Source organism: Prionailurus viverrinus, chromosome C1, assembly GCF_022837055.1.
Source record: "Prionailurus viverrinus isolate Anna chromosome C1, UM_Priviv_1.0, whole genome shotgun sequence".
In the NCBI taxonomy this organism is placed as follows: Eukaryota; Metazoa; Chordata; class Mammalia; order Carnivora; family Felidae; genus Prionailurus; species Prionailurus viverrinus.
The window spans coordinates 68,764,191-68,779,239 of NC_062568.1; the positions used below are offsets into that span (position 1 = coordinate 68,764,191).

At 41.6% G+C, this 15,049-nt stretch overlaps 1 protein-coding gene across 13 annotated transcripts in view; it reads right to left on the reverse strand.

The window, feature by feature from the left end:
• Window positions 1–15,049, reverse strand: part of PKP4 (plakophilin 4) — a 240,857-nt gene that overhangs the window by 22,995 nt on the left and 202,813 nt on the right. For all 13 annotated transcript variants that reach the window (XM_047870213.1, XM_047870212.1, XM_047870214.1 and 10 more), the window contains one exon: window positions 1,401–1,584. In XM_047870213.1, coding sequence (XP_047726169.1) covers window positions 1,401–1,584 — 184 coding nt within the window. The remainder of the gene's footprint in view (window positions 1–1,400; window positions 1,585–15,049) is intronic.

Genomic DNA, 15,049 nt, shown 5'->3' on the forward strand with positions numbered 1-15,049 from the left:
CTACTCTGTGCCTTGCCCATTAAGCTCCAGCAGTAAGCCCATTCTTGCCCCAGAGCCTTCATACTACATGTTCTCTTCACTTAAAATATGTGTCCTGACCCCACTCCACTCTCAGATGAGCAGCTCCTGGTGGTATTTCAAAGTAGGCTTTAATTTCACCTCCTATGGGGGGCCACCCGACCATCAGAATCATCTCCCAATAAATCCTACATTACCATGGCATTCATTGTTATTTTCTTGATTGTTTTCCTCAATAGAATATGGTTCTGTTGAGCAGGGTCCTGTCTGTCTTATTCATCACTCATTTCACAGAGAGGGCATGCACCAAATGTTTATAGTCCTGAACCTGAGGGAGCCTGACTGGTATGTCCTGCCTCTGGGAAGCCTGGCAGGCTGGCTGAGGAGTGATCACATTCTCCCCAGATGCAGGGGCAGGGAGAGCATGAGGTGCTCCTTGCACAGATCATCAGTAGGGGATACAAACTGCCGTCTGATGCACACATCTGATTTAGGGAGCTAGCCTGCTTCCCAGGATCCTGACTCTTGTCATCCACCCACAGCAAGGGGGTTGACAGTCACTTGTCACAACAGTGGAAGGCTTCAGAGCAGCAGTCTAGGCTCCTTCTCCATCTTTCAAGCTCTGTTATAGCCTTACATTGGATGTATGGCTTAAATGTTAGCGCTATGTGTCAGATACTTCACTAAGCACTTTATATGGAGCTGATTCTTCACAAGTGTGAGATGGTGTTATTTTCCCTATTCTAAAGATGAGGAAGCTGAAGCTCAGAGTGGGGCAGGAAGCCACTCTGCCCAAAGCTCCTGCTTCAACTTCCCAGAGCACTGTAAGCCTGGGACACTGGGTAGAAACTGAGCTGATGAGTGTTAATGGCAAATAATAAGCACTACTGTCCATAAAGGGGCCTTTATGAATTTCACATGCTAAAGATAATGACTTAAAATAGTATTTGGGCTCATTTTCATTTATTTATAAAACTCAAACCCAATGATTGTTTAAACCACACACCTTTTTGCACCTTTTAAAAGCAGAAAGGTTTTAACCATCACATTTTGAATTTAAACAAAAACTAGGCTGTAAACACATTAGCAGTCAGGATGTGATAACCAGAAAAATGCTGTTAAAGTGGAAAACACAGGAATTTTGGCAGTAATTCCGGACTGAAAGGGCCCTTTTTACTAATCCACAGAAGGGTCATTTATCAGATAATGTCTTTCAGGCCGCTAGTCTGTGCTCATGGTGTTTAACTCACAGGATAAGAGTCCAGTGGTCATTTACCTACATGGTAAACGTTAATAAAATGAAGTAAATCCTCTTAAAATCAATTTAACCATAACACATGCTCTTTAATCAAAGAATTGGAAAGAAGAAATAAAGAACTTACCTCAGGCAACCTGTTGTATTACGCAGAACGAGTGACGTCTGAAATTTAATTTTATGATCATCATCAAAAGAAGAGTTATTCCATCCAGAATGTGGAACGATCACAGTGTTTGTTAAGGTCGAGAGAGCATCTCGAATGATTGTCATCTTTACAGCATCACATGAAGATAAATTCCAAAGAACTCCTTAAAAATGAGATTTAAAAAATCCAATTATCAATTAGAGATCCTGCAGGTTTAGGAATAAACAAATAAACATCAGATGTGAACTCGTTCTGTTTCAAATCTAATCTATGGCCTGAATTTGCAATCAGGCAGGGGTGGACCTCTACTAACTGCTGAGTGAACATATGTGAGCTCCTGGCAGCCCATCACAAAGCCGTAGCAGTCCATCTCTTAAGTTTTAGAGCCGACATATCTATCAGACAAGATGACTGTGGCTTCTGCAGAGTAAATTAGAGCTGCTCTTTGTGTGGGGGGGCACAATCCAATCAAGGGGCACAAACATACAAACATAACACATCTGTGGGTGTCGTAAAGCTGTCATTCACTGCATCATCCCTTACATTCAATGCTCTGTGTGGCAAAACCATTTTTAGACTTCGGTACATGGAAAAAAATTCTTTCTCAAAAGACTGACATGTTTCTCTACATCATGTTTCCTCTTCCTACTGGGAAGCTCAAGCTTTTTTTTTAATTCTTTTTTTTTTTTTATGTTTTTATTTTATTTTTGGGAGAGAGAGTGAGAGTGGGGGAGGAGCAGAGAGAGGGAGACACAGAATCCGAAGCAGGCTCCAGGCTCTGAGCTATCGGCACAGAGCCTGACACGGGGCTCAAACTCATGAGCTGCAAGATCATGACCTGAGCCAAAGTCTGAGCCCAACTGACTGAGCCACCCAGGTGCCCCGAAGCTCAAGATTAAATATGCTTGCAGTAACATATATAGAGGGTGGTTACATCTGTTTCACCTCCACATTCAGATAAGGTTTAAACATTTTTATTTCCATGTTAAGAGTTTTACTGCCAAGTGCAAGTTACTGCCATTCCTTTTTTGGATCTAGGGGAGACTGACGCTACATTACGTCACTCCTACTGTAATTCATATCCGGACTGAACAACAGACGTAAATGCAGCTTATGAGAGTATTATTTAAATTGTAAGCCTATTAGAGTATCTTTATTTCTGTATCAACTATGAGGTGGGTTATTGTTACAGTACATATATTTTCTAGTAATTATTCTATAAGATATCAGAGCAAATTCAAGATTATACCTACTCTATGACCCTTTCACATCAGTGCATTTTCCTAAGTCAGAGAAAAGTAGGTAGAGGAGAGGTGGGGCAGCTGGCACTGAAGTCCTGACATCCCTCAGAGCCCTGCACTCCTGATGCATCGTTGACAAGATGCTCAAAAGCCCATACAACAGTGCTTTTAGAATTATCGACCAAAAAAAAAAAAAAAAATGCTTCAGGCCCTGTGAAGGGGAAGGAATTGGCAAAATCTGCCCATTTCCATGAGAGCGTGTCAGGCTTGTGAACATGACTGATCAAGGGTGTTGGGAGAACCGCTGCCTCCAGTGCATGGTAACCACGGATTGTCTGCTCAGCCTTCTCAGGGCCTGGAGAAATGGTGGGGACCTTTATAAAAGAAGGAGGTGTGACAGTGCTGACGGGACCTTTTCCTTTTAGAAGATGGAGAAATACAGACAAAGGGCTTGGAGAGAAGATAGTAAACTGATATTCTGACTCTAAGCCGAGAGAGGACCACCCCTTCCCTGCAGGTCTGCCCTGACCTACCCACACTGTTGAGGGAATGGTTGGTAATGGAGGCTGATGCTTGGGTTCTGGCTGGGAAAGCCGTCTGCTCTGCCCTGTGCTTGGTTCCTTTCCTCTTTCACTTGGCTTTGACTTCTGGACCTGGCTGGATGGGTTTCCTTTGTCCCCCAAGGACTTTTACCCTTTCTCTGCTTATTCTTTGGGGTGGGATGGCTCACCATTAGCAAAGGACTTCAGGCTCAACAGTGGTTCATCTACTTAGGCCCCAAATGGGAGGGGAATTTAGACAGTTTGGAATCAGGAAAGTAAAGACACTGCTTTGTCTCTGAAAGCTTGTTGTGTCCACCATTACAGGCCTTTGCTTATATAATACATGGCACACAATAGATAGATTCTAGTAAAGAGTGTAGCATACACTGTGGGTGGTTATGAAATGAACTTAAATTCGTTAGGCAGAGTTATTTCTCCATGGATTCTGATAAAACTGGCCATGTTTCTATATAAAATGGCTTTAATCCAGGGAGGTTTTAATCTTAGGGAGGTTGTGTTACCTGTTTTCTGGAGGTTTCACTGGACTCTCTCAGGGGCAGCCATGTGAGGTGTGGGGGGAGAATTGGCAGCAGGCTGCCAGATCCCCACCCCAATTCACCCAGAGTGGCTCCATACTTATCTGTCCTCAATAGTGGGCTGCACTGTGTGTTTCTGTTTGAAAAAAGGGATTCATGTCTAAAAGACATTTGAAAAGCACTGTTTCAGGGGAAAGGTATCAGAGGACTGATGACCATGGGTGGGACCTGGGAGCTAACAAGTAAAAATGAGTCCTTGGAGATAGCAGAAGGGAGACAAGATGGAAGAAAGAGAGGGTTGAAGCATAGAAGGGTGGGCGATAAAGGCTGCCACGAACGGGGCTTTAACATTTCCTGCTAATGAGGACAGCCATGCTCCACCCAGGATACTGCCGGGGCCTGCTGGCAGCCGCAGGGCAGCATACGGCCCAGATACTGTTGGGTGGGAAGGGTCATTTCCTAACCTCCCCTGACAATTTTATAATATGTGTTCAAATTCCTCACTCCACAGAATTCAACCATGAGGGAGAGTGGCATCTTCTAATACGCTATGTTGTACTTCATGGAATAAATGTATTCTAATAAAGTTAACTGTAAGGCAAGGCTTATGGAAAGGAAAGCTCGTCACATTATAGGCTATAGGTATAAAATTACATATATAGCTACAGAAAATGAAACAGTGTGAGTCACAGACTCACATGTGAAAACATGACTAAGAGGGGTGGTTCTTTAGCATGATGGATCTAGGAGTTGATGCCTAGAATTTCTCTGATCACTAGCAGCAAATCTTGTTTTTCATGGTTCCTGCCTCCACTTCTGGCTCCTGCTAAGACCTACTTCTGTTAGGAGGCTATTTCCTAGATTTATGGATTTCCTTGATTTTCTGTGCAGGTAGAATTTTGTCCTGCTCTTTCTTTTATCAGGCATTTAGAATGATCAGTGGAGTTATATGTCATTCTACAGTTTACTACTAGCCCTTATCTACATGGGATTGAACAGCATAAATGTGCATAGGTCAATACAAACAATAGTAACATGACCATTTACTGTGATTTTACTCTGTGCCAGGCATTGTGTGCTTTACATATAGTAACTTAAAGAGTCAAGCTGCACAAAATGAATTAAATTCCCATTTAATTATTTTGTAGGACTGAAATTCTACATGTTGATTTTTTTAAAGGATGAGCATTTGTATTTCTAAATTTAATTTTAATTTCATCAGGCAAATGCAAGAGGAACAAATACTCTATCATCATCCATTCTTTTACATGTCTTGTTACACATAAGCAGGGCACATAATGGGTGCTCAAAAATAGTTGTTAATGGATCCAGTTTAATAGCATGTATTTATTTTTGGATTTCCCTTTTATTTCCTGTCTGTCAGACTTAGTTCACAATTACCTCCTTTTCATGCCTTCTCTTAAGCTGAGTATTCAGGAGTGTCTTTAAGGTTTATAACTATGGGGAGAGGGTCAGAACAACTTTTTGTACCTGTAAGGGAATTTGCTAGCGTAGTTTTGTTTGCCTTTCATATGAAAACCAAAAGAGATGGCTGTTGAAACCATCTTAGCTCTGAGGATGGGAGAGTCCCATTTCTGTTATACCTCTAGAAACAGAAGAGTTAAATTAACGTGCCAGAATCCCAACCCCTCAAAACTGCAAAATAGAAAAGCTCAGTGTTGCCCAATTATAAAATGTTAAAGTGTTTAAAAGTATGTAACCCTTCTGTAGACCAGGTGACAAGGCTATCTTTTGGTTAACTGAGATGACTTACTCATCATAAAACCAGTCTACCAAAAGCTTTCTCTAACCTCAAAAAATGTCCAAAATTATTCTTGACCAGAAAAAAGGAAAGATTCTATTTTTCCTAAGTTTGTGGCCTTCAGAGAACCCACACCAAGGCAGCTTTATCATCCTGCACTGAATTATATTATCCCTCTAATCTTGCACCTCTCCAGGTAACACAAAGAGCTACATCACTGGGTGTGGATTTAAACTAGCCACTTTGAATATCAAAGCAAGTCTCAAGACAGGGATTTTTTTATTCCCCACCTTCTATTTCAAAATAAGGTTATGGAAAAACTAAACAGTCAGTTCCAATCAACCAATATTGGATGAAGAAGGTTCAATTACACTTAAAAGCCTTAGCTATGGAATGATTAATTTGGCTTATCCAATCAAAGTAAAAAGCACCATTCTTGAGACCAGCTAATAATATCTGTGTGTACTCCACCTCACTAAAGTAGTAATAAAACAATGTTCTCCCCACTTAGTCTGTCTAAGGCTTCATTTAATGGGTCAGGAAGAATGCTGCTAGAGCAGTAAGTAATGAATAGAAAATACACCAACTCCCAGATGTAGCAAGACTGTTGAGAAAAGAGAGAGCTATAGGATTAGCATTCTCCATTAACATAATAAACCTCCAACTCCTGAGGTCCTAATGAGAAATTTGCTTCAAAAAAATTTAGCAGCATACTCCTGGTTTCTAAAGGGAAAGTTAAAAGTAAACTATAATTTGGTTTAGGAAACTTGAGTTTTTTATTAATTTAAAGCAATTAGCTATTTGTTGTGAGAACTAAGAATATACACATACAAACTAATTTAGAAAATATTAGAGAATTTCATGCATACTGTTGTAGAAACAGCTGCTTATTCTCTACCACAGGAAAAAGCACACACAATTATGAGTATCCAATAATTGCCAGGAAATACTGCCATGAGAGATGAAAGTTCATTTTCCCCACAAAGAATGAATAAAGTAATTAAAATATTATTTCCCATAAATTCTACACTGCAGAATTTTGAAAGAGCTCACACTTAAAACTAGCTTTATAGCTATTCAAACAACCAACTGATAATCTGATTTTACTGATTAATTAAAATAATGGCACTATTTGAAAAACGTATTTCTTAACTGGCGTTAAACACCAACCAAACAACTTTATTTCTCTGGTAGCATAAATATATAACAGCTTACACAATTGCTTTCCTTTCTGATTTGGAAGAAATCTAAAATCACGAATTTTTATATGGCATTCAGTTTTTTCAGTTTCCTAATTTATAAACCCCTCCCACAAATATTTGTGGACATTGCAAAAAGAAACATAAAGCAGCCCAAAGAACTAGCGCACTTCAAACAGTACCACTGGGCATGCTCCTGCATTTTCTTCCACAACCTAGCCTTATTCTTGGTGTCTGTTGTTGATGTCATGTCAGTCCTGCTCTTTCACAAGATGTCTTTCACAAGAGGTAAAAAGAACTGCCCAAGCCTTCGGGAGGCCGGGGGGGGGGGGGGGGTTGTTTTATATGAGAGGACAGATGAGGCACTGTCGTACCCGCACAGAGAGGCATCATGACTGGTTTCTATGCTTCAGTTCTGATATTTGCCTTTGTTCGCCCCTAGCAATTCTGTGTCTGTGTGCTCTTTGGAATAGGCTGGTGTGGGGATACCCACCCTGCAAGCATTCTTGATAAGTGGGGATAGAAATATTAGGCTAATAGTGAAAATACAGAAAATCAAAGTTTCAGACTGCATACGAAGGTCAGAGTGTGTGTGCATCTCGCAAACTCAGTCTGTGGATAACAAGGCAGGAATGTGGGCTTCTGAATCTAGGGCCACTGCCTGCTCCTGCACATGCCTCCGTTATTATTCCCCTAGACAGTCTTTGGCTGAAATACTCATGATCTAGCAAATACACCTCTCCACTTCTTCTCATCACAGCTGCCCCCGAAGCTCTCCCCTAACACCTGTTAGGGTTTTTACAAAGCTCTAAGGTTTTCTCTTGGGAAGAGAGAAATGTTGTGACTCTATGGCTACTACATCTAGTCACACTATGGCCTCTTACGTCCCTGTCCATTAAAGCTATACAGCTCATGCCTTTCAGATGCATGTTACTTATACCCAAGCATGGTATAGATATGTGCTGTCCAACAGAGTAGCTACTGGCCATATGTGGCTGTTGAGCACTTGAAATGTGGCTAGTCCAAACTGACATCTGCCAAAAGTATTAAGATATACAGTGGAGTATGAAAACTTGGCATGAAAAAAATGAATACAAAACATCTCAATTTTTATATTGCTTATAAACTGAAGTCATTATTTTATATTTTAAGTTTATTTATTTTGAGAGAGAGTGTGCAAACCAGGAAGTGGCAGAGAGAGAAGGAGAGAGAATCCAAAGCAGGCTCTGCATTAACAGTGCAGAGCCCAATACAAGACTCGAACCCATGAACCATGAGATCATGACCTGAGCCAAAATCAAGAGTCAGATGCTTAACTGACTGAGCCACCCAGGCACCCCTGAAATGATTATTTTAGAAGAGTTGGGTTAAATAAACTGCCCTGTTAACATAAATAAGACCTGTTCCTGTATCCTATTTAATGTGTCTACTAGGAAGTTCAGAATTACATGTGTCCTACGTTATACGTGTATTGGAAAGTGCTGGTAGAGACCCGTAGGCGAGTCCTCTGCTCTCAGAGGCCTTGCCACAAATGGTCACAGCACGAGGCAGCCATCACAAAGCATCCAAGAGTAGGAAGAGTGCTGAGCACAGCTCGCGTGTTGTCTGCACTATGCACTCCACATCCATCCTCATATAAACACCAAGCAGCAGGTATTGTGTTTACACTGGGGAAGCTGGTGCCAGGTGAGGTGATTTGTCTGGGGCCACAGAGCTGGAAAGAAACAGGTGGATCTCACTCCAGAACCCAGTCACTCCTGACACCATGCTACTTCTCTCTGGATGTTTTTCTGTCTGGTAGGATTGAGGACCACGGCATCCAGGGTGGAGTATGAAGGGCAGAAGCCAGGGAGAAGCAGGCTGGGGCTGGGGAAACCCAGCTTGGGAGGAGCAGGAGTAGAAGAGCTCGAGGCTTGGGCTGGCCTGGAAGGAGAGGGCAGGGGCTGCAGATGAAGACTTGCCAAGGGGGGGAAGTGTGGAAGGCAGGCACAGGTGTGATCCCAGGGATGAGGGGGAGGTTGATGGACCAGAAGGGGCACAGCCTATGTCCCAGGAAGCACTGTAGGGGGAATGTGATGAGGACCTGAAGGAGTGAGGAGACGGGAAGGCACAGAGGAAGGGCAGGTGCTTGTGATGAGAATCTGGAGCCTGATGCAAGGGGAGGGTAGCATCCAAGCTGAGCCCCGGTTTGGCATGTGTGTGAGGATCTGGAGGTGTAACAGGAATGAAGAAATCCAGGGGCAGTGGGAAGAGAGAAATACAGTGAAAAATGTCCACCATTTGTGGCTTCAGGCAAATCACTCAAGCTTTCCACCAGGACTGGAATGCTGTGAACAAATTATGAAACTGAAATGGAACTGAAATAATGGGAAAGCAATTATTATGAGTGGGACAGAAGTACTGTCTTTAATCCTAGAAAAGCCTTTTTCCTCCCTCTGAATAAATGCTGAGGAAACGACAGTCATGGTGGTTTATAGTCGCTCCCAGGGTTCCTCAGATGCTACTGCCTCAGCAGGGGTTGCTGAACCGTGTGCAGGGACTCCCAGAGCAGACGAACGCGCAGTCCCGGGCCAGACTGAAAGGCATGGCTCATGGCTTCCTTCTTTCTACCCTACCGCCAGCCTTAGGCCTGCTTGCTGCCCTCCTTGCTGGCTGGCACAGTTGGCTACTAAGGTGGTGGACCAGTCCAGCGGCCTGGAGGGCTGGATCGCACAGGAGGCCTGGCCCAGCCAGCTGGGTGGGCCTTACTTTGCTTGCCTGGTTGTTCCCCGGGATTTTCTGCACACAGCTAACGCATACTCCATGTCAGACATGGAAGAGCTCCCTCACGCCCAGCTGTGGGCAATGGTGGTCACCACCGCTGGTTTCAGCAGCAGTAGTGAGAGGGTGCTTAGGTGGTGTGGGAGAAGGAGACTTCCCTGGAGGGGCAGTGTGGAGTTGATGATGGCCTGGGCCAGCCACCGAGGCTACATATTCAATTTGAAGAGGATTGCTCCTGCTGTTTAAATTCTTTCCCTGCCGAACGGCACGAGCGATAGATCTTTAAAGTCTTTAAAGACCATAAGGGTTAGCCTGCGTTTCTGTGATTTTTCAGGTACAAAGGTGGTGGATCACAGCATCTTTGAAAAGATCTATCAATTTCTAGAGATCCGTTTACAGACTCACATTTACATTTCAACATATTCTTTATTTCAGGTAATTTTCCAACTTCATGGGTAGGCTGAGAGGATTAATTACATAATGTAGTCACAGAGTCCTCTGTACCCTGGAAAAGCATTTCCGCTGAAAATAAATCAGCTTAAAATTCAGAAATGCTGACTGAGAATTGCCCGTAAGGGATGTAAAAGATGGTTCTTTTTGTCAGGGGGAGTTTGTAAAAGTGAACAGGTCGCAGAAAGGAAAAATCCACCCGAGAGAATCACAGGGATGCAGAGGTGGCAGGGAGGGCAGTGATGTGGCCACCCTGGTTGTTCTTCAGGGTACTTCACCTCTGGCACAGAATTAGGTCACTTACACTATCCTAGAGATTTGCCTGAGAAAAAGTCACTGAAGTGATGTGTTCCACGTCTGGCTTTGATGGGTTCCAGGAATGTGCTTTTCCATGTGCACTAAATCTTCAACCTCGTCATCTGGTACCAGCAGAAGCAGCTTACAGACAAAAGTACCTCCAGTCCTCAGTCATGAGAAGTTCTATAGACTCAGAAACTGCAAGGTACTCAGGGGACCTGGGCTGGGTTCTCTTGGGCATTTTTTTTTTAGATTTCTATCATATGCCCTCATCTTTCTCAAATATACTGGTTCTCCAATATACTGAACACATGTGTCACTATGGGGTCTCTTTTGTACTGAGAAATTCTACTCTAACAGCTGACCACCTGAGTTCTGTAGGGACCTCTGAGGCTCCCCGTTTGATTGCTTCATTTTGCTTGACATTTAAGAAGCCTACATATAAGGGGCACATGGATGGCTCAACTGGCTAAGCGTCCGACTTCAGCTCAGGTCATGATCTCACGGTTCATGGGTTTGAGCCCTGCATCCAGCTTTGTGCTGACAGCTCAGAACCTGGAGCCTGCTTCGGATTCTGTACCTTTCTCTGTTCCTCCACAGCTCATGCTGTCTCTCTCTTGAAATAAAAACATTAAAAAAAAAAAAAAGCCTACGCGTAAAAGAAGATCATATTCATCTTATTAGTTGAATCTTTTCATACTTGAACTATAAATCCTGAAATAGTTATAAGACAAAAATCATGTTTCATGTTTTCTAAGCAACCTAACACTTTATACCTTATCGGTAGTTTGATGTGACTGTGCTAGTGGCCAAGTTCAAACATACTTCTCTGTACTCGCAGATAAAATTCAGAGAATAAATTCAGAATTTTTTGTTTTTTTGTTTTTCCTTTTTTGGTGGTAATTTGAAAGAGTAAAGGAAAATGGGCAGGTGCACCCCCAAGTTGTGCACCTGCTCAGCACTTTTCAGTGGCTTGGGCGGCGGGGGGTGGGGGGGGGCGGCAGAGGCAGAGGAGGAAGGAAGAGCTGCATGCCAGGAACACAACCAGGACTCAGTCTCTCTGGATCCGTTTCTCATCTACAATATGGGGGAAAGAATAGATTTCTTTAAGGCCCTTTCCAGTTCAAAGTTGTGACTCTGAATTAGGAGTTGTCCCATCTGTAATACACCGTTTTGTCTTGTTACCTATTAAACTTTTTTGTCATGTTATTTATTACCAATTTTTATGGTTTGAAATGTTCAGTGAATAAGAAAGCACATGATTCTGTTGCTCCTGTTTTATAAAGTGGGCCAAGTTTAAGGATCCCACTGACTTTGGCTGAGAACTGAGAAGAGATGTTGCTAGATTTGTGGAAACTACCCATGCAGCTCCTGATGGCTCTAGTGGTCCATAAAAAGCAGGATAGAAAGTAATAGGCCAACTCCTCTCTGGACCAAAGAACAAACGACTGTTTTGAAGGCATAAGAATTAGACCAAGGGGACATATTTAGTAAATTATTTCATTCTGTAATGGCACTTAACATTTCAAATGGCTGAATGCATGTCCACTAAGCCCCAGCTCTTTATAGAACATCCTACTGTTTGCTAAACTTTAGTCTGGCCTATCCACCCTTCCTTAGTGCAGGACTATCATTTCCTTATTAATTTATTACCTAATTAGAAATATGGCACTAATGATCAGTAAGGGAATAAACCTAATTTCTGCATAGTGTCTGAAATCCACTGCTAGCATCCAAAAATTTTTAAAATAAACAGTGTGGAAATATTGTACTTAGCCATATGGATGAATAATCACTTGCTAAATTGGAAAGAATGTGAATATAGCAGTCATTTAAACAAAGGCTATTATTATTCAAGAACAAGGGCTACTTTGTGGTATTTAGCACCAGTGTTAACAGGGATAATAGAAATGTGGTAGTTTTAGGACATCTGGTACATTAAAAAAAAAAAAAAGGTAGGCCTCCGAATTCTGTGAAATATCAATTTCTATAGTTTTTAAAAAATGATGCTTTCAGAATGCTCAATAACTCAAAACTCATATTTCCTGGCTTAGAAACACTATTTAATTATCTTGAGCAAATGAGTTCAACATATCTTTTCTAGTGACAAGATGTTCCCACTTTCCACCCATAGCATGTGGCCTAGAAGACATTCATTTTATTACCCAACCAGAACAACCATATTTCATGTGGCTTTCAAGTTGAAGCACAATAAAGGCAAAAAGTATCTTTGTAATAAAAAAAAACCTCACCCTGAGCACCAGATAGATCAGCAATTACTAAAAGAAAAACTCATTAGGTTTCAACCTGGAAAATATTCAACAAAATGAAGAAAACACAAGAATCCTGTTACATATTAGAGGACCATTTTAATTAACAATGACAGCCATACTGTCTTGAGAAAACACACCTGGCAAAAAGTAGTTTTCCCTTTTTTCCCTGCAAGTAAAGATGTGGCCCAAAATGCAGGTGCTGGGCAATTATTATATTCAAAGCAGAGGAGAGGCATCTTTTTAAAACAAGAGCTAAAATTTCTTCATTTACGTACATTAAAATGCCAAACTGAAACAAAGGGGACTAGAAAAAAAAGTCAGTCTTCGGATTAATAACTAGGTTGAATTACTTACATTAAGAATATCAAAATACTTAGTTTTCAAGGGGATAGTAATTTCTTCCAATAATACAATATTTTGAACACAGCAGTTCATTGTGCTTTGACATTTCATGATCTTAAGCCGACGATAATCTCCACTGAGGAGCTCCGACGCCATCCCTGCAAAGGGTAAGTACTGCACTAGGCTAGCCAGGGCCAGAGTACCTCATGGAGACATGGAAGAACACGGAAATTTAGAAGGATAATGTTCTGTTTTCAAAGAGGATTTTACAGGAGATGGGCAGCTCATAGGGAATGCTGAGTGATGTGGTCACATAGCACGCAGCTGCCCATGTTTGGAGCAGACACGCCTTAATGAGAATGGTTCAGCCTGAGACACACTTTCCTGGTTAGGAGAGTCCAGGAGGCTGGATTTAGGGGCGACTGGTCTTCTCCTATGGGGCTATTCTTAGGCCAAATGAACTCCCGAGGGCGAACCTTGCTTGCTTTCTCAAGCCATACTTAATGTTTTCTTGTTGCTCTCTGGATAACCCTGTGCTCAGTCTTAACCCCACAAAGCAGTGAGCTCCCCGTCCCTATGGGTCCGAGTACATCAGGGGTGGCTATGTTGTGTGGAAACTGTACGGGGAATTCAGGCACTGGATAGCTGATGGGACAAAATTTATTTTGAGGTCTCCTCCAACCCTGTGATTGGTTTAAAGATGGTATATGAGTGTTGACTCAAGGAAGAGTTACTGAAGGAGCTCAAGGAAGTCTTGATATTGTCAGGCATCAAAACACACCAGGGATTAGTTATTCTTAAAAAGTTACTGAACATCATTTAGAGGTGGTACCACTAAATTCTGGAACCGAAAAATATGAACGTATAATTTTTCTTGTCTTCATAAATCTTGGTCTACAAATACGTGCATACATGCAACACACACACATAACTGTGCTAGATTTATAATATGACTTTGTAGTTTCAAATTAGCTGGATAATGGTTATATACAAATCAAACTCAGGTTGACATTCAGCATTCTGAAGCTGGAAATTCACTTTTGAAGTCCTCTGGTCCAACTCCTTTATATATGTCAACTGAATGAAGTGTTCACACACTGACCACTCCCATTCCAAAGCAAAGACTACTTTTGAAGAGAACATTTCATAAGCAATTGGTTCATAAATCAGTATAAATTATTGGGAGTAAAAATATAGAGTTATTAATTTTTCCTCCCCTACAAATGTGGACAAAAAATACTTCTTAAAGCCTAAAAGTTACTGGCAGTTGTTTAAAAAAAAAAAAAAAAGAGGTTGTTGCTAGTTTTACCTTGGAAGCAATACGATCTACTGGAGAAACAGCCTTTTTGAATTAATAAACACTCATATCCTCCTTTCAAGGCTAGGACCCATGTCTTAAAACATCTTGCATTCTCAGCAACTAGTACTGCACTCACAAAGAGAGAGTGAAATATGGAGGGAAGCATCTAAATTAGCACTTACATCTGGAGTACGCACCAGGCAAATTAGTACATAAAAGCTCTTAGTGAAGTTTGGCTCTACTTCCAATAAATCGGATTTATTCTCAAATGAAAAAGAAATCGCCAAACTTTCATGTACTTGCTTCTTGTTTATCACTAAATCTTATACATTCCTTGAGCTCAGAAAAAGCACTGTAACCATTTCACCCAAGGATAAAACCTCAGAAACAAAAATCTACCAAACACCTATTCCTCCTGTGAGAAATTATGACAGAAGAGAAAAAACACCCTACACATCTATCATGACTAATCAAAAGAGAACCAAATCTGAGTAGAAGCTATGCTTTTAACATCAGGCTGTCCCCGGATTGCCATGATGTTGTAGGGAGCCCACACACATCAGTTTGCAGCCCTGTTGGCCACACAGGTATTACTGGGAGACGCTATTTGGACAATGACACAGGAAGTTCACAGTCATGGGAAAGAAACAGCAAACAAGGAAAGAAAGCACTCATGCTGCAAATACATGGTCTCCTCTGAGCCTCCCTTACAGAGAACTTAATGTAAGGGAAGGACTATATTGACTTCTAGAATGGATAGGTCTGTATTCTTCCTTTTCTCTTAGTTCTATTTATCCTGTTCTAATTTTCATTTTATACACATATGCCATATGTATGTAAGTGTAAATAATTTATTTTTTGGTGTGAGAGGGTTTGATGCCTCGAAAGCATTTGAGAAAGAGAACATAGTAATAAATCAATAGATA